General features: G+C 41.9%; 1 protein-coding gene across 1 annotated transcript in view; it reads right to left on the bottom strand.

Annotated features, from left to right (window-relative positions):
* Positions 1-617: 617 nt before the first annotated feature.
* LOC110978130 (uncharacterized) overlaps positions 618-18694 on the bottom strand; it is a 33286-nt gene continuing 15209 nt past the window's right edge. The window contains exons 13-32 of the mRNA XM_022232870.2: positions 18017-18229; positions 17274-17434; positions 16698-16838; positions 15958-16128; positions 15057-15209; positions 14015-14179; positions 13284-13648; positions 12789-12955; positions 11792-11871; positions 11017-11208; positions 9276-9409; positions 8835-8919; positions 8226-8423; positions 7574-7711; positions 7089-7231; positions 6471-6594; positions 5795-5940; positions 4923-5043; positions 3897-4138; positions 618-3181 (exon numbers count right to left, since the gene is read on the bottom strand). Coding sequence (XP_022088562.2) covers positions 3019-3181; positions 3897-4138; positions 4923-5043; positions 5795-5940; positions 6471-6594; positions 7089-7231; positions 7574-7711; positions 8226-8423; positions 8835-8919; positions 9276-9409; positions 11017-11208; positions 11792-11871; positions 12789-12955; positions 13284-13648; positions 14015-14179; positions 15057-15209; positions 15958-16128; positions 16698-16838; positions 17274-17434; positions 18017-18229 — 3302 coding nt within the window. The 3' untranslated portion in view covers positions 618-3018. The remainder of the gene's footprint in view (positions 3182-3896; positions 4139-4922; positions 5044-5794; positions 5941-6470; positions 6595-7088; positions 7232-7573; positions 7712-8225; positions 8424-8834; positions 8920-9275; positions 9410-11016; positions 11209-11791; positions 11872-12788; positions 12956-13283; positions 13649-14014; positions 14180-15056; positions 15210-15957; positions 16129-16697; positions 16839-17273; positions 17435-18016; positions 18230-18694) is intronic.

Raw genomic sequence — 18694 nt, forward strand, 5'->3', positions numbered from 1 at the left:
GGTAACATGACCACAAGTCCAGATTCGGTGTCCCCCCCCCAAAAAAAGATGAAAAGTAGCTAAATGCAACTAAATGCCAATCTCACAAAATTCCAAGGGTGACACTTTCATTGAGGTACAGCGTATCGGTAATTGCATTCTAATTCGCCTTACTATGCTTATTATGGTAAATATGTCTCGACACTGGTCGCCACACTAGAAAAAATGTACTGTGAATTATGCTGCAAAGTTGAATCAAACTGCACCGTGAATGAAATCTATTTATGGCTTCAAGTTCCTGAAATTAAAATTAGGAATTCCGTTTAGCAGCAGCCTTAGGCTGTCATACCTAACGAAGCAATTAAACTTACAGCGCTACATGCACTGCTTGGAACATGCCGAGGAGCCCTTTTCCTGAAAAGTAGCACTAAATTTAATGATGGGAGTTAATTGTGTTTACTGGGGCCTTTCTCTGTGTCCTAAAAGCAAATACCATGAAATAAAAAGCCCCGTGAACTTCAAGATAAGTGTCATCTTCACCAGTAAAATTGATACATTTGACAGCTAATGATCATTAAAAATGACAGTACGTACGTACGTAATTGCTTGCACTCCAAACGTCAGTCATACAAGGCCGATTCGGTTTAAATTCACTCTTTATTTTTCACGATCGTTCAGGTCAATCAGTTACATAGAATAAAAGGTTAATATATTAAACAGTCAAAATTGGTATGTTATCCTTTCAAAGATTTTGTGACATAAAACTCTGTTTGGCATACAGGGTAATCACTGCGTAAGCGTTCCAATAATTCTCGCATAGTGTTCGCCCTTTCACTACAACTGAAATGTAATTGGTAACAATGGTAATTTTTAGCAATCCTCCCGTTACAAAAATTACTACCAAAAAAACCAACTTTTAACAGGAGTGTTAGACGGCTCTGACTTTTTGCCTGAAATGTTATGGCATCATAATGGTGCCAATTGGTTGACTAAAATTTGGAGAAAACCTGGATCTTTTGCAGGACTGGCAGCCCTGCTGTTTAGGACATTTGGTACAAAGATATTTTGTACATGACTTGAATAAACATCACTAACAAAAGCATTTATACTAATACTAAGACGTTTCACCCTTAATAAGTAACACTGTATTATGAGACTAAGACTCCATCAAATTCTGCCTCAAATCCCTATGAATGAAAGGGCGCCGTGTTCAATATGGCCTCAACTTTCACAAGGCATGCTGCTGGTAGACACACACGTATCACTATCCACGTATTCAGCAAAATAAAGGATTACAGTCAACCTAGACCCGATATGAAACACTAAGTTGTAACTAAAGGATCCGACAGTTTTTCATGAAATGATTCAAAATCCATTATGATTTAAAATCCAGGCATAGTACAGTTTTCATTAGGCCAAACAAAAAATAGCTGCGTTTCTGGTTACCAGATCCAACCTAGAAAATCACGCAGAACCTATATCTTTTTATTCGACAAATCAATAAAATATAAAAACAGATGGTGCCTTACCCCGAGCCTAATTTTGTGTACATCGTCCTGTACATTGTATTGTTTTTTTTTTAAATGAGATGGACAGCTCTTGTGTGTTTGTATTTCAACAACCAGCTGCTTTACCACTCAATCACAGTGCTGATATGTAATAGTGACATGCACATGTACAGTACATGTATTAATCTGACACTGACTTAGTACCTGTTACAAATATATGTGCCCCCCCCCCAAAAAAAATACAGACCATCATCCGACCCTTTTTGGGGGGGCCATACAAATTTTGAGTAAAAAAATTTTTATCCAAGCAACTACCCTAATTATATTTTCAGTGTAACAGGAAACACAACTAATTTTTTGTTTGACCTTAGAGGAAAAGCAAAATTGTATTTGGAACAGAACATTACATTTGTTACAAAATAACAAATTTTGATTTTTAAAAGTCAATTCAAATGTATACTCCTGCAGCCCAAGAAAGCATTTTTAGAAATACAGGTATACAAATATACCCTTGTCTTATCAATATATTTCAAAAATGCCTATGTTATTTCAAAATAAATCAAAGATTTGAAAAAGAAAGATTCTTAAGGAAAACGTATGTCAGAGGAGTTAGTGATGGAAATTGTAATGGATAATTTTGCCTTTCACTTTTGACATTACTCTATAAAAGGACAACTACGAACAGTAAACCTCTAACCAGAGCTGTGATAAATTGATCAATAGCGTATACTTGACAAAAATGGTTATATTTTTAAATGTTGTCACCTAGAAATCAGTCTCTGATTCCTCGAAAACCCATCAGGACAAACAGTAGCTTTAACCAGCAACCCCCGCCCCAGTCTTGGTGGTTTCAATATTAAAGACTTGTGCACAAAAAATAGCGAAAGCTAGATTATGGCCTCAAGTTCTACTAGAATGCTTTGTCTTTAAAGGGCTTCATCACTGGCAACACCTCACTGCTATGAAGTAAAGCCAAACTATCTAGACAAACCAGAACCGATGCATTTGTATTATAATCAGATTTGTTAGTCATACTTCAGCACACCAATGTGGGTGGACTGTATTGCATTGATTCGGGCTTTATAAAAAAAAAATGACCACTTTGGCAAGACACAGCTTATACCCTTTACAACCATACTTTAGATGTAGATTACTCTGTTTTGACGCTGAGTGATATTGAACTATTAAACCAAAAATGAAGTAAATGCACATTTCTATAGTTTTGAGCAAGACATGGCAAATATAAAAACCCTCCTGTTTAAAAAGTAAATAATAAATTCCTTCATTACAAATTGGTCCATTTAATTTGTTAAAGCTAATAATAACTGCATGTAAGAGGCAACAAATGAAATAAACTTACACATTTCAGTGGTAATAACTACATATTTTCTAATGCACTTTATCGACAAATATTGCAAAGTTTTACTGTAATGCTTGTTTTTTTTTCCCTCATGCTTTTGCAGTTTGCTTATAATATATTTGTCCCCTTTTGGGGACCATTATGGGTAATATATCTCAGCCAGGGCTGATCTCATTGCATAAATTCTGCCAGCTTCTCTAAGGCAGTCCTAGTGGCCTGTATGTTGGGGTGATCTGGCTCCAGGAACAGCTCAGATATGCGTAGGGCCTCGTCAAACTGGTACTTGGCACGTTGGTACATGTTGGATGCCATGAAATACAACCCAAGGTTGTATCTGAAATATAGTGATAAAAGTAGTGTTTTGTATGCTTATCAAAACTGGAATACCTGGAAACTTTGTCACATAATTAGCTGTTTGGTTGACCAAATGCACAGTCACAACATAAAGTGGCCAACAACTGGTCATTTGTAAATAACATCCAACTACTTCATGCCACTTTAGTATTCATAGGAAATTTACAAATATTTTATTGGAAAATTTTGACAATAAGCGTAAACTGTTTTTTAATTTAAGTGTTTATTTTTAAATTCAGCAATTTGGACTGATGCAATATGTAGAGAATTTGTTTTACAATATTTCAATATGGACCTGCAATACAAAAGGTACTTCTTTGCATTGTACTCAAACTAATCCTGTCAGTTTGAGTTTGATGATCTTGCTGTTGGTATATCTTATAATAATGGTTGTAAACCAGAACAGCCACACTGGCCTAGAAGAGATCACTGCATTACCAGAGATGGTGTTCTCTGTACATCCAGCATTAACTACACCAACATGGAAGTGGCTTTCAATATGCCCTGTGTACTTAACTGGGTCAAAGGCAGTCCATTGCAATCACACTGTTTTTGTTATGCAGATGAAAGGGCTGGTTTTAATCCCTCACAAACCATTGTTATTTTTATATGCTTTCTGAAAGTTGCTTGGAATTTCACTCGCCCTATTTCTGGTGGGACTCCTAACATCTGCAAAGGGTTCACTTTGATCTTACCTGATGGTGGCCACATCCACATGATCCTTCCCGTAAGCCCCCACCAGGATCCCCAGCACAGACTGGAACACCTCACCGGCCAGCTTGTCGTTCATGTCGTCTAGCACCAGGCCGCAGTTGTTGAGGATGGCCGCCACACGGGGGTGGTTCAGCCCCACGTCGCTCTGGGTCAGCTTCAGGTCCCAGAGATGGAGCAGCATGGCGTTGTCCAGCTTGCTCTGGCTGTAATACAGCTGGCCAATCTGGAGAAGGGTAAACCGGTCAGAGGTCATCCTGCGGCATGTTCAAGACAGATTTTCAACAGCAGAAAGCACTCTTTGGAGCAGGAAGGAAATAATACAACAAGCAACAAAAGACTTGTAAATATTAAATTCTACATGATCTGTATAAGCCTCGAGCAGAAGCACCCCCTCATTGGTTGAAAAGAGCCATGCTGGTCAGGAGTACTCATTTTGTTGGTAGTGATGCGACCATAATACTTGCAACGCTTGCACTTCATAGTCGTTTGCGAAGAACAGTTCCTACCAAAGGATCAGTCTCCATTGCTTGGAAAATTGCACCCTTTCATGGTCCAGCTCGGGGCTCATAGCTCTAGGGCAGATATGACATTTGGTTTGGGGAATGATCAACATTCTTGCCTAAAATGATTACCCCCAAATTGGAAATTTGGTTAATGTTCCATACTCTACATGACCCCCTTTGCTAGCACTGTCTAACTTTATATCAGTCAATCATTTGAGGCTTCCTCCATCAGTGAGGTTATCCTACCCCATCTCACACCTATTGATATTCATGGATGGAAAGAGGAGTTCATGTAAGGTGCCTTGCTCAAGAGCTAATATTCAGGTGTGGCTGGATTAAAACCCCTGGCCCTTGAGAATTGATGGCTAGAGAGACATGTATCTCAAGCATCTATATGCACATCCATCTTTGTTTACGGATTTCTCAGGAGCACTGAAGTCTAGAATGACACTGATCTATTTTGAAATGAATTGAGAAGAGTGAATGATCTTATATTGATGGTACCTGTCCGTTAATGGCAGCGACATAATGGTGCTTGGGTCCGAGGACATCAGTAGCCACCTCCTCAGCTCGCCTCAGGAAGCGAATAGCCTCGTCAGCTTTCCCCTTCAAGCTTAGCACTGACCTGTAAAAATGCAATATGGTGGTTATCATAGGTTCTGGTTGTGGAGTACAAAATAACAATTCGAGCACAGCCCTTAGCGTTCTTTTCATCAATTCTGTACAAGTGATAGACTCTTACAAGGAAAGCCATTTGTAAACGTAATCATTGTTACATGAAAAGCAAGTACACATCGTAAAGCCGTGACAACAAGTTCCATTCTGAGAGTGACATCATCTCAGAGCAAACTTTCTGATAGTGTTTTCCAGCTCATCACAAGTTTCAGCATTTTGAATAAAAAACCCTGAAAGGTGTACAAGAACTTATTTTCTAAAGTCAAACAAATCTTTGTAACAAAGCTGATATCTGCTTGGCAACAGACGGAGTCAGCTCATGAAAGACAGCAAACAGGTGCATTAGAAGGGCTCTGTTTGCATGCTGCACAGTAGAATTTTTGTCCTGTTTACGGTAAACTAATAAATTGGATTTGAAGACACATTTCACATCTAGTGGATACTTTTTAACACACCTTTCCACATTTTTATCGCCACCCTGGTTTGCGTTTATAATTTATTTTCACCATTCACATTTTGCATCCACAATCTATTTACCCATCTCATAAAATATTTGCTTCCATCTCCACTTTGATTTTCTCCTCTTGAATTCTCAAGACTTTGGCATTCTGCCACCATACTCTTCACCCCTTGGACTACATTACTGACAGCAGTAGCCATGTTGCTGAAGCGGTACGGATAAAAACGTGGCCCCTCCTCACCCCATGCCCAGAAGCGCCTTGACCAGCTGAAGCTTCTGCTCGGGCGTCGTGATCTTATTCTGCCTCTGCAGGGCCTCGTGGAAATGCCTGCTGGCTCCCTCTAGGTCTCCCAGCTTGATGGAAACGGTTCCCAGTGAGATCAACACCTAAGAGGAAAAAGATAACAACATTTGAACCTTGAATCATTGGGAAAACGTAACCCATTGTGGAGATTCAGAAAATGTCAGCCCATCAATGAATATATCAGAACAGCTGTGCATCAAAAGAGCTTGGCTCAAAAAGTGGTTGCATTTCCTGAAGAGATTTGAAGACTAAAAAAGATTACTGAATGATACTGCTTGATCGATAAGCTCAATCTCAGCAAAATCAATCTGGACCTAGATTGCTGTTCTGAGAATAAAGATTCGGCACTTTACGTTTGGCAGTAACGCAATCCCTGAACGAGTTGATGAATGCAACAGTATTTAATTAGGCATTAGGCAGTCATCGATGGGCAAGGGGGTTTTGGTACCATGTCTTAATTATAAGCAACTGTTCCAATAAGAACCTAACATTGTTACAATATAATTTCTATGACTATCCTTGTTCCACTGCATGAACTTTTACATCAAACAGCCCTGTGCAAAGAAACAATCACTGGAAATTATTGTGGGCTAAATTTGCACAAGCTTTTTACCTCCAAGACATCTGGGTGAATGCACTTGGTCTTGTACTCGTACTTGGCATGATGGTAAACGATGGTAGCATGGCTGCCAATGTACCGGGCTTCCAGCTCTGACAACAGCCGCTCATTGAGTTGCCTGCATTCAAACAAAGAACAGACATTTGAATGCAGATCCCGCCAGTGCACCTCCATACAGTAACCCTCCACCCCTGGTAAAAATTGTCTTTCAGTGGGCCTCAGTGACGGCAGGCCAAGAAAAGCCAAACACCGCTTAGTGTACAGCATGCTCACTGGAATCAAATTCATCTTTTCGGTGAACTGGGCACTTTGCAGGCCTTGATTCTGAAGGACCATTTGGAGAGTTTGTCACGGCATCTATCTCTGTTTTTCTTCTCCATATCTGTGGTGCAACCAAGGGGAGGGGACGGCAGATCAGTACACACAAAACCTACAGTATGCCGGTACAGACTTTCAGTGCCCCCCTCGAACAAATGTCTGCATCCCAAGGAGCCCCCTCAGACATTTCACCTTCTACATTATGCTGGCTTCAAATTCTGAGTCAGGGCATATCCCCCCCCCATCTTGCATGACTATTCTCGCATATACATTTCTAAGGAGAGAGTCATATACCTAGCTCCACTGAGCAGCCCTAGCTGATTGAAGAATCCAGCCATGGCTCGGATCAGGCCATCTCTCTGCCTTGACTTCTCCCACTCTTCGGAGCGAGCCAAGACACCAAGGTACAACTCTTCCACCTCCTCATATCCGCCCAGCTATGACCAAAATGCAACACGGAGTACATTGAAGAGTGAAATGATAACAAAACATACATGTACCAAGTTGTGCCACATGCATGTTATGGTGTGCCGCAGCACTTAACTGACAGCAGGCAACGTACTGCGATGTTGCAACTATATGGGATGGCAAGACACATCATAGTATCCATACAATGGACTGAATTTGATCAGACCAGATAGGCTGAAACACCAATTATTCGGTAACTAATTCAGTGATGAGTACCCAGTTTCCACCCTGGATCAGAGAGAGGCAATGAAGGTAAAATACCCTGCTTGGGGACACAGCCAGAAAGTCACACATAAAATGTTAACGCTTACCAGCTGCCAGGACTTGATGAGCTCAAATTTGCCTTCCTCCGTGCTCATGAGGCGCTCAAAGACGGCGATGTTCAGGATGGTGGCTCGCAGACGCTTGAACTCCTTGGCATGGGCCAGACAGTGGGGCACCTCTTCAACCTGTGATAGGAAACAAACATGGATGCCTGGAGACAAATATAGTTTCCATTGATTTGCAAAGATTGGCTACATCCACAAGACAACCCAGCTCCAGGTGAAAATCTAAACTTGTTGAAACCACTAGATCTTTTAACTGCATCCACTCTTCTCAGCTAAGTGGGATATTACAAACACTGACTCTTGACAGTACAAGATTTGTGTGACACCTCCAACTATCAGTTATGGGTGCGCATGATAAGCAACTTTTTTTTAGTGACAAGACAAATCTTTTCACGACTAATGCGGCACTGTGTATGTTTGGAGGGCTGAATATATGTCATTCAATATGAATGTCAATGTGATTAAATTAGTCATTAAAAACATAGCATGGTGGCAAAATCAACCAGAATTGAAATGTGTGCGCAACCTTTTGAAATTCACAGCATAAATGCTTGCTGACACATTACAAATTTTGCATTTGCTTCACTGATAAGTTTGAACCAGCCTGGATTGGGGATAGGTTTTATCAACTCACATATCTCTCGTCAATGTCCTGGGTGTTGAACCAATTGGCCAGTTTCAGGAAGGCTTCACACTTCAGCTCCGGCGTGGACAGGTACTTGCGCTCCACAGCCTGGCGGAGATGGTCATGGAAGAAGTTGAGGATGCCGTTGCGATTGACAAGATTCTCCTCCAGCGACAGGTAAAAGGGGGACCATACTTTGCCAGGTACCTGAGTAGACAGTCAGGAAGCAGCAATGTTCATTAATTATTGATGCATTCATTATTTTTACCAATGTTAACACTTCAACAGGATTAGAAGGATTAAGAGAATAGTGACAATAATACTGAAGTTGCCCTGAAAAGCATACATTAGCCCTAACCCCCTAGGGTGTATGTAAAATCGTGTTGAAATTGGAGGATTTGGGAGTGTTAGGGTTAAATTGAACTTTGCCCCCAAAACAAAACAGATCTGACAGAATGGCAACATAAATCTGTTATATATCAGCAAAGAAAATAAAGTACAACAGTAGAAGGTCAGGATACAACTCATTACGACAATTACTCATCGTTTGAATATTGATGAAGTCTGTGTGGAGTTAGGCTACAGTTAACAGAATACTCCTGTGCCTGGATACTTTACCTTCAAAAATTGCAGGAGCTCCTGTTCACTCAAACCACGGTGTGAACACCAGAGGGCGGTAGTGGCATCTCGGACCAGGCCCAGTCTGCACCGTGACAAAACAAGCCATAACAACTTTTACATGGTATCAATTAGAGTACTTCAGTTTCACACAGGCATTATGGTTGGCCATTAATTTTTAAGCACTCCTCCAACAGTGACAAAAAATTGAAGAAAGACCACAGAATGGCAGGTTTTCATAGTGTTCTTTATTAAAGCAGCTTTGTTTGAAACTCTTTTGTCATTAAATAAAATGCAACTGTATGTACACAAAATGGTTGAAAATTATTGAAACAATTTACCTTAAGGAGCAATACTGCAGGCTAAGCAAAACAAAATTTAACACTGTAAAAACAAAAAAGTGTTTTAAATCGGGTTTAGTGGTGCAAAATTCTGACCAACCTCTCGACAATACTTTGCTCGAAATCATTCTCCATTCGGTCCAGGATTTTCACAAAGAGTTCTCCCGGATTGCCGGCTGCCAAATACCCCTTGATGGCAGTGGTCAGTTGGAAGAAATTCCCATACATACGCACCTAGTGCAAAACAGGTCAAGAAACAGGAGACAAGACCTCTCAATCACAAAGTTGCACACGTATCTTTCCTCCCTCAACTTAGTTTTGCTTATTGTTCAGGGTCGTACACTGGAATGCCAGTGAGCTTTTGTGATGGAAACGAGACATCTGATGGAATTATTTTGTTAATCAATAATCTTATCTTATGCAGTAGCCTTTTTCGAGCAGTGAAAATTCGTTTATTCCCTCTCTTTGTTTGAAAAAAATCATGATATTCTTGCAACCGGGGTTAATTTCACAGGAATGTGAAACCCCAAAATATGAAGCCTGCATTGAACTAAATGCCATCCTGATGGTCATTAGCTTGCAAAAGTGTTTAAAGCCAGATTCACGAACCTGGTTCCCGGTGATTTTATTCTCTCATAATGATTTATTGCATTACCAAAAGTTCAGTTGATATTCGAAGAGTGTAGAATTTTGTAGGATTTAATGGTGTCAATAAAAATCAAATTATGATGTGTTGAGGATCGATACTGGCTTCTAATGACGATGTTGCATAAAATAGCTCAATATAACTGCTAAATAAACTTTTGCACTTTTGGCTTTATCATGTGTGTCATCGCTAATGTCCATTGCAAATATTTATGTGGGGTTTATCTTCAGGAAAACCCCTACAAGGAATATTTTCTACGGTTTATGTTGCACGCTATGTTGGCAAGCACAAGTATTGAACACTGGCTGTGGCTCTTCACCGCTGCCCCTTTTGATCAAAATTTGAAGCCGTAGATGCAAGAGACCGGGCTGGATTATGGCTACCCCTGTCACGTGCTGCCCCATACAATCCCGTGTATTAACCACATTGATACACCGGCAGTGCTGGGTGAACATACGCGTGCAAACTACAGAGAGAACCAATTCACGGCTGAAAACCAATCCAGGTCTGGTTCTAAATTGGACCGTTTGATGAATTGCATGAAGGAGAGGGTGAAGCAAGAAGGAAACTATGTGCAAGAATGTTCTGTGTAAACCTGATTGCAAGAGGGTACAGATATTGAGACAGAGCACATGGTAATATCTTCAATGTGGTTCAGATGATGGTGGTGGTGGTCGTGGTGGTGATCTACCGGTAACCATGACGATCACCATTATGTCATAAAGGAAGAGATGACACTGGTGACTCTCATGGTCACGGTGCTGAGGAAGGTGAGAATGGTGCAAATTGGTGTAATGGTGTCTGGGTGAAAGGTGAACACTGCAATGGTGATACCACTTTCTGAAGTCTTGCTGAAAAAAATGTCACAAACTTAGTTGGGTGGGTCTTGCACCCACTTGCTTACGTGCTAGTGGGGACGTCTCAAACACTTCGCTACCAAGCTTGTCGGGGTATGCTGCTGGTTAAAATCCGACAAAGCGATATCAAAAATATTACAAATGTGGCATAGCACCGTTTGTGGAGAATGCTGACAATGGCAGTCATGTTAAAAAGCGTGATTAGTGGAATATTTTGGGTTATCGTCTCTAATAAAAAAGCTGTTTGGTAATAAAAACCTTAGGTGAACTCTTAATTTTTTTTGGAATTAAACTTCTTTTCAAACCTGAAGGAAAAGGCTACAATAACAAAGGCATACCTCGTCCAGCAGAGCTTTCAGGTAGAGAGGATTGTCTGTTTGCTTGGCATCGATGATCATCGACCGTTGCTCCTTGTTCAGCGTCTTGCCGTACAGTTTCATGTAGCCGGTCACAATCTCTAATTTCTCGTCAACATTGAGAGGATGGACACGCATTGTGGGCCAGCCGGCACCAGTGACTGCGTCCATGGCCTTGACAGAAGGACAAGAAATGACAGTCAGTCTTAACCCTAGAAGAGCCGGGGGCGGAATCCGCCGATGGGCCTCTGAGAGTTTTTATAATAGAGTAACTATTTGATATCATTTGGACACCAATTTTGTGAAAAAATCGAATGTATTGTTGTTCTTGCACAGAGCCCATTTTGCTGAGACAGTTCGGCCCAAAATGCGTAACTGTTCCATTGCCATCCGCAATGAACGCAGGCTGGAGTACATGTAGCCTTGAACTTGAAATGACCATGACAAAAAAACATATGTCTGAATGAGTTCAAACCTCATATTTGCAATGATAAGGAGTATCTTTAGATGCATGCCGAGTTTTGAAAAATTGAACGTGGTACAGCCGAGTTATTGCGGGGAGGGGGGGGCAGAATGTCCCCGGGCTGTGAGATAGGCCAAAATAATGCGGCTTTTTAAAGGTTACAGAGTAGGTCGGCTTGGAATTCCAATCAAATCTATGCACAATAAACTGTCTCTCCCAACACATGCCAGTGAGTCAATTATCCGGACCAATTAAGTGCCGGAATGCTATGACCGAATCTGAAATCAGTCATACCCTTCCTGGAAGTGTCGACAGGACCATGGAGACATTTCCTGGCAGCTCCTTGGGAATCCACTTCAAGTCCTGTTCATCCCCTGGAAAAAACAAATGGATGAAAATTGTGACATCAACTCTCCAGTTTGAAACATCATCCACCAACACATGTTCCCAAAGTGATAGCACCATCTTGACTGCATGATCCTGACTCAGCTTACAGGAGCGAATGCTTTGCAATTCAGGCTTGAAGGAGCCATATAGTAATACTGACGCCGAAGACATGGAAGTTAGGAACACTTTGCCAATTCAAGTTGTGCTGTAAGTTATATCTCTTGGGGTTAGGTTACGATTAAACGACCACTTGAACTGACAAATCTACAGCACAAGGCCATCAGAAGGTCGTAATGACCTCAGATCTCCCAATCAGATGCAATTTGGGACCCGCAATTAGTAGGGTGAACCTAACAGCACTGGCTTCTTGCTTAAAGTCAGCCATGAAATCAATTTGGAAATATCTGCTCAGAGTTGAAGTGCACCTCACCAGCACAGAAAGGACAGGCTGGTGGGAAGTCTTTCAGTCAGGCTTGTGCCTGTGAAACGCGTCTTTGACCAATGGCATGTTTACAACTTGCCAGACCATACATGCAACTAAAAGCATGAAAGACTCATGAGATTCAAGTGAGTGATAGTGCCACATACTGAAGTAAGGAAGTCAGGGTGCCATCTCAGACTTTTCTCAGTTTGTATTCCCTTCAAATTTTATTGATTCTGTTTTTGAGATTTCAGGTCATTCTTGCATACATGCATTTTGGGTCAGTTCTCTATGTGCATCAGTTTATAGCACTCATTATAAAATGAACTCCCATACAATTTCAATGAACACTCTCCACAGCTTACACATATGGACGACGACTCCCACTGAAAATGTGTCTCTATGGTGCCATGAATGAATCCTGAAAGAGAAGGACCTCCATTTCCTTGTGTGTTTAAAGGGATGTCGAAACCTGAAACCTACCTGGTCCTGTGCCAGTATCCAGCTGGTTCAAAGCATCCAGGACCAGCACCACCCTGGCCTGCTTGGCGGCCATCTGAAGCCAGGTGGACAGCTCCAAGATAAGATTACGATGGGATGTGGGAACCGTCATCTCAAAGCCAAAGAACTGCTTCATCTCTTCGTACAGCCTGATTATTAAGATTGAGTAATGAAAATTTACAGACACGACAATCCTCTAGGATGTCATACTTTATTCCTTAATTCAATTTGAACTAAAATCAACAAAAGTAATTATTACAGAAAAAGTGAAGGCTTTACTTGACTGTATCTTTCAAGCCAAAGACAAAAATATTCATTAGTCAACTGAATTGTTATGAGATATCTTGGAATTCATAACTTGAAATCCTTTTGATAAACTTCAACTATGTGGTTGAAGCTTACAAAAAGAAAGCCAAAAACTTTAAAAAAAGAAAACAAACAACATTAACGAGATTTGGGCAATTATGTTTGACCTACCGACGTAGCAGGTTGAGATGAGACGCACTCTCAGATGAGCTCCCAATGAAATGCAGGAACAAAAAGGCATCAGGGTGGGCCTCCTGGAACTGATGGGTCCAGTTGGCCACCAGAGCCGACTTGCCTGACCCAGACTCCCCGAGGATGACCAGGGGCATGTTGTTAGTGGATTCGGTGGCCTCCCCGTCCGCTGCTTGGCTGGCAGCCCGCTGGACGAACGCGTCAATCTGCTTGATGTAGTCCAGGCCGCCGATGTAGATGCGACGGCGGGGCTCGGCAAAGGCCTGGTGGGCCTCATGTTCTCGCTGGAGGGCACTCAGCTCGGTGCCGGGAGGGAAATCTTGGTCTATGCACCACATCAGGTCCTGGAGAAAAGTTGACAAATGGATGAAAATATTCTTATCAAATCAAAAACCAGTTTGCAGTAACATAGAATATCCTTCATGGCGTTTGTATTAACTCCTGCACTGAAAATCTTGCCAGCCAGCCATCCAAATGACTTACTTGTCTTTTACTTCCCAAACAGAACGCTGAAGCTAGGCATCTCAAAGGTGCAGGCTACACACTATGTGGAACAGAGAAACTATGTCACGGTGATAAGAGGGGTATCTGTGGCTAACCAACTGATAATATAGTTGTAAGATGGGGTAAAGTGAAATGATTGGTTCATGGTACCACAAGCTTTATCGCCCAAGTCTTACAATAACAACCATCATGGCTCTCCTACCCACCTGCTGAATGAGCTCACATCCCTCCTCAGCCGTGGAGTACTGATGGACAGGCATTCCGGATGTCTCCACGGTCTTCCTGAGTTTATGCTGGCGGTCAAAATGCCATTGGGTCTCTCCAAAATTCTTTACTTTCTTCTCCTCCTTGGCACTCTTGTCTTTTTGGCCCTGCAGGAATACCAACAAAATATCTCTTGATGGTAAACTAATTTGCATCTCCCTTAGAGACCAAAAGATGACTTCATGGGGTTTTCTTTCATTAAATTTTGGTAGTTTGCAATATGTGTTTAGGTACCAAACATGCCCTGAACAACTCTCAATCTAGATCTGACTCATTTCACCACTTGCCACAGGTGTGCCTGGTACCGGAGACACCGTGCAGTGTTTCGTGCCCGAAATCGGAACTTTCTTTAACAAAAGACCGAGCTGCTGGGACTTGCTAATCAAGGTTCATATGCTGTCAGCGTAGAGTGCTGGCATTAGCGGAGGTAATCCATCGTTATTTTGAAAAGTACCGCTGTTTGCCGCTGCCAGCACAAGCAGATTATCAGCGGGGACAAATGTGCTCCAGGACCCCAGCGATGAGCTATACAATACGACTGCGCGCTCGTAGAATCTGGCAGCATTAGTACGGACAATACCGCTGTGCAGCATTCATAATGCCGGTGTGCCCGATGAATGGCCTGGTTCACCCTTACGGCCTATGGGCTGCTTGACCATCAATTGCTCCGTGTAGCAACACCGCCGTCCAGCATAGCAAAGAGGAAATTACGTGACACTGCACAATGGGGGCTCTTTACTGGGCGGCAGGCATGGCTGCAATACTCACACATCAATGGAGGTTGCCTGTCAGATTAGAGTCGCCACCAGACAGTCATTCGTTTGGGTGTATGTGTCCAACAAATGAAAATGTGAATTTTTGAAGAATTTTGAAAACGGAAATCAATGAAGCGCCCAGCAGCAGATGATGCGTGCATGCATGCGCGGAGCCACTCGGCAAGTCCGTAACCCTGTGCCAATCTTATAACCTGGGCTGGTGACTTACAGCATCCGTTTTGCCATCTTTTTTCCCTGCCTCCTCCACCTCGTCTTCGTCAGGTTCCAGATCCTCCCGCTTGATGCGAGGCTGCCGCAGGTAGAAGAAGGTGCGCCCTTGGTTGAGCGACCTGTCATTCAAGGCGGCATGTAGGATCTCCAGCTGGTTTAGGGGGAGACCGAAAGACTAACTTGCCAAATGCTGATAAATCATCAGAAAGGTCAACGAGAGTATTCAAGAGGAACTGTATGCTTTTCGCTTTTATGTCAACAATAAGTAATAATTTTTTTAAGCCTAAAGTTTAATTCAACATTCATGTCCAGGTTCTGTGCTAGCTCTGTACTAAAATGTTGAGACACAATTCAATTTTATCAATGAATGTGCTCTTTCAGGGTAGTTGTTAAATTTTGTGCTAGATATCCAGAGATTAAATAAAGGATTCAAGCTTCAACACGTAAACAGCAAGTACAAAAAAAGCAAATAATAGACAGTTTCAAGTATTTTCATGGGGCATAATTAAAGAAGAATTAAAGAAGTAACAAAGATCTTTAAAAATTCTCACACTGCAAATGTAAGGTCAGTAATTTTAGAGACAAATCAGAGAGTCCACTATTGTAATCTACTGACACTTGGTATCATACAAACAAAAGATGATTTTTATGCCTTCCTAAACAAATTTTGGTAGAAACTCTGACCACCCCATGAACATCATAAAAGCAATTCTTTTGAGAAGCCAACTGCTATTAATTGTAGCAAAATACAGAGTGATACAAAGTCCTTATCTCTGACTGTTCTTCACTGACAGAGCTTTTATCACACCTGAAAAAGTAATTTTGTGCGGGACCCCAAATCACTGACATTGCCTGCATGAGTTGGTTTTGTGGTTGTAGGGTCACACAGCTTCGCCTACCTTGGTGACGCTTGTTTCGTAACGGTGCTTGTCAATCCACTCCAGCTGCTTAAAGTTCTCAATGGCGTAGTCAAAGCTCTTGGTAAGCAGCTTGTCTGGACGCTTCTTTCTTTGGCTCCAGCCAAAGCGATCGCCCATCAGGCAGATAAAGTAAGGCCGGCACTTCTCAATCTGGCAAAATCGACCAATGGAAAGAAGGGATATTCCTCCTGGGAGATGGGCTAATCAATCTTCCCTTCAACTTAACGAGATCAATGTGCAGCTTTTATTCAGTGCAGCACGAAATGTAACAATTTCTAGGTGTGAGCACCGTCACGAGCCACTTTTTGATATCTCACTGCTGGACATTTTTTCTTGCATGAATATGGACAAGTGGGACATAGCAGACCATCAACAGAATATTCTCTACTTTTTCAATATCCACCAGCAAAAGTCTTGAGAATTTATTTTTGTTACAAATGCATTGCATGAAGGCATAGCTTGCATTTTCCAAGATCAGTTCAGGGCATACGAAAGACACAAATACGCAGTTCCATTTTTATAGCGAATCCATGGTTACAGGAATATCAAACTCATCTCTTAAGGACAAAACCTGGTAGTAGGTTAGTGATTAGTATGAATGTTAAGACATTCATTCTAATCTAAACCATTAAAATTTCAGCTTTTTCAAAAAATCTTCCTTGATTTTTACAATTCTTTCTTCTGCAGCGAGCTAAAATAAGTCCCCTAATAGTCCATACCTCTCTCAGGCAAATAGAGATTGTTTCTCCATCGTTGGTCTGCCCCTCGGTGATACCCCAGCGCAGATCCACGTAAGTGAAGAACACGCCGCGATCCAGACAAATCCTGTTCAGCTCACGAAATGCTTTCTTAATCAGAACCTGCCCCACCATAATTACAAAAACAAACTCTGTAATTAAAACTACATGAGGGAAACTATTATTCAACAACATAATTATCCAATTCTATGTCTAGCCTGGATACATAGTTCCATCCATAGATATTGAAGGCAGTGCTTGCTATTTTATTGGATTTCAACTATCCAACAGATGGATACGAACCCAGCAGCCAAAAGAGCAAGTTCACACTTGCCACGGGAGTGAATATGAAAACAGTTTGTTGGCATCAGTTCAAATATTCGCATTACAGCGAATCTGTAAAAGTTGAACACATTTCAACTGAAACCAAATTTGCTGCCAATGAATGTCTCCTGGGAAAGTGTTCAGGAAAATAAGGGAAGCCTATGACGTAATTCGTTCGAGCATCATCCCACCTCTTCAACTTAAATTTCTCAAAAAAATCTACAGCCATCACACCTCCCTCTCCTCGGTGAAATCCCGGAAGGTGCTGGAGACAAAGACTCGGATCTCCCGTTTCTTGCGCTTGATTCGCTGATGAGTGGGCCTGGTACGTGGTTTGGCCTGGCTGGGAGCATTGGAAGCATCCAGCTGATCTCCTTGTTGGACCTCTGTCTCATCTGGTCAGTAGCGAGAAGATGAGAATAGGAAATCACAGAAAAAGTCCTGCATAGAATTATTTGTTACTTTTCAAGGTGTTCACCCCAAGCAAACATGACAATTGAAAGGCAGCTAGAAATCTGTGTTTTGAGGTTAAATATATGAATGAAAAACAAAAAAAGAGGTGTTTTCTCTTCAGCCTTGATAACCATCAAAGATGGCAACCTGTGCTGAGATGTAAAAACAAATGTTTCATTGTCGCATATCCACTCTTGAGTAAAGGTGGTGTGTCCTCATCAGCAAAGCCAGAAAACACAGATTGGCAAGCATTGACCATTACCATCAGGCAGTCAATGCACATGCAGAGACTGCACATTCCAATAGAAATGGGTCCTATAAGCTCAGCATAGCAAGCACCAAAGGTGCATGAACCTGCAGGCAGATGTATCCGATGAATTCCTGCCACATGATCAGAAGCAGAATTTGAGCCCATTACCACATCTAATTATGTCCAAGCGAAACAGACATGACCAAGCCCCTGGCTGTAGGTTGCACTTTGCCAAGAACACTGAAATTCAAGGTTGACCAGAAAGGAAACTCACCCAGCGTGTTCTGCATCTCGGCCAGCTCCTCTGCGTGCCTGGCGTACAGGCCACGCACCATGGCGTCTAGCTCCTTGGTAAAGCTGGCCCCTGCGGTCAGCTGGATGTCGCTGTAGGTGTCTCCTGCCGCTGCAGTCACCTCGCTCTTGACGCGGATGCAGGCTGCCGCAACGTAGGGTCCAAAGTGCCCAGCCCACATCTTCATATCTTTGCCTATGGATAGATACCAATTTAAGAATGTTATGACAGGCTATGTATTTTGATTGCGATCGCTGCATCCACTTTGCACAATAATGGGTGACAGTCAGAAAAAGATAAACAATGAATCACTAAATGATTTTGTACTCTTACAAACCCGAATTGTTTTGGATTAAATCTCTGAACTTTAATTAATTTTTCAACTTGTAAATGAGCTGCATGTTCTGCACGTGCATCGGTCTGATTGCAGTATTTTTCCCTGTGTGGATGTTCCATACACACTAGTGTAATGCCATAACCTACAGTGTGGCAGTTATCTCTTTTGGCAAGTGTTCCAGAATTTCTGCCAAGTGGGCAATAGAAAGTGGCTTTGAAATCGGCAAAAACAAATAAACCAGCCGCTTGAAATCTACAGAGCTGAGCACATGCCAAAAGTCATAAGAACAATGAATGTCATGGTAGCCATTTTCAGACTTTTAG

The sequence above is a fragment of the Acanthaster planci genome, linkage group LG08 (genome assembly GCF_054643075.1).
Source record: "Acanthaster planci isolate LZ-2023a linkage group LG08, COTS_SCS, whole genome shotgun sequence".
NCBI classification, from domain to species: domain Eukaryota; kingdom Metazoa; phylum Echinodermata; class Asteroidea; order Valvatida; family Acanthasteridae; genus Acanthaster; species Acanthaster planci.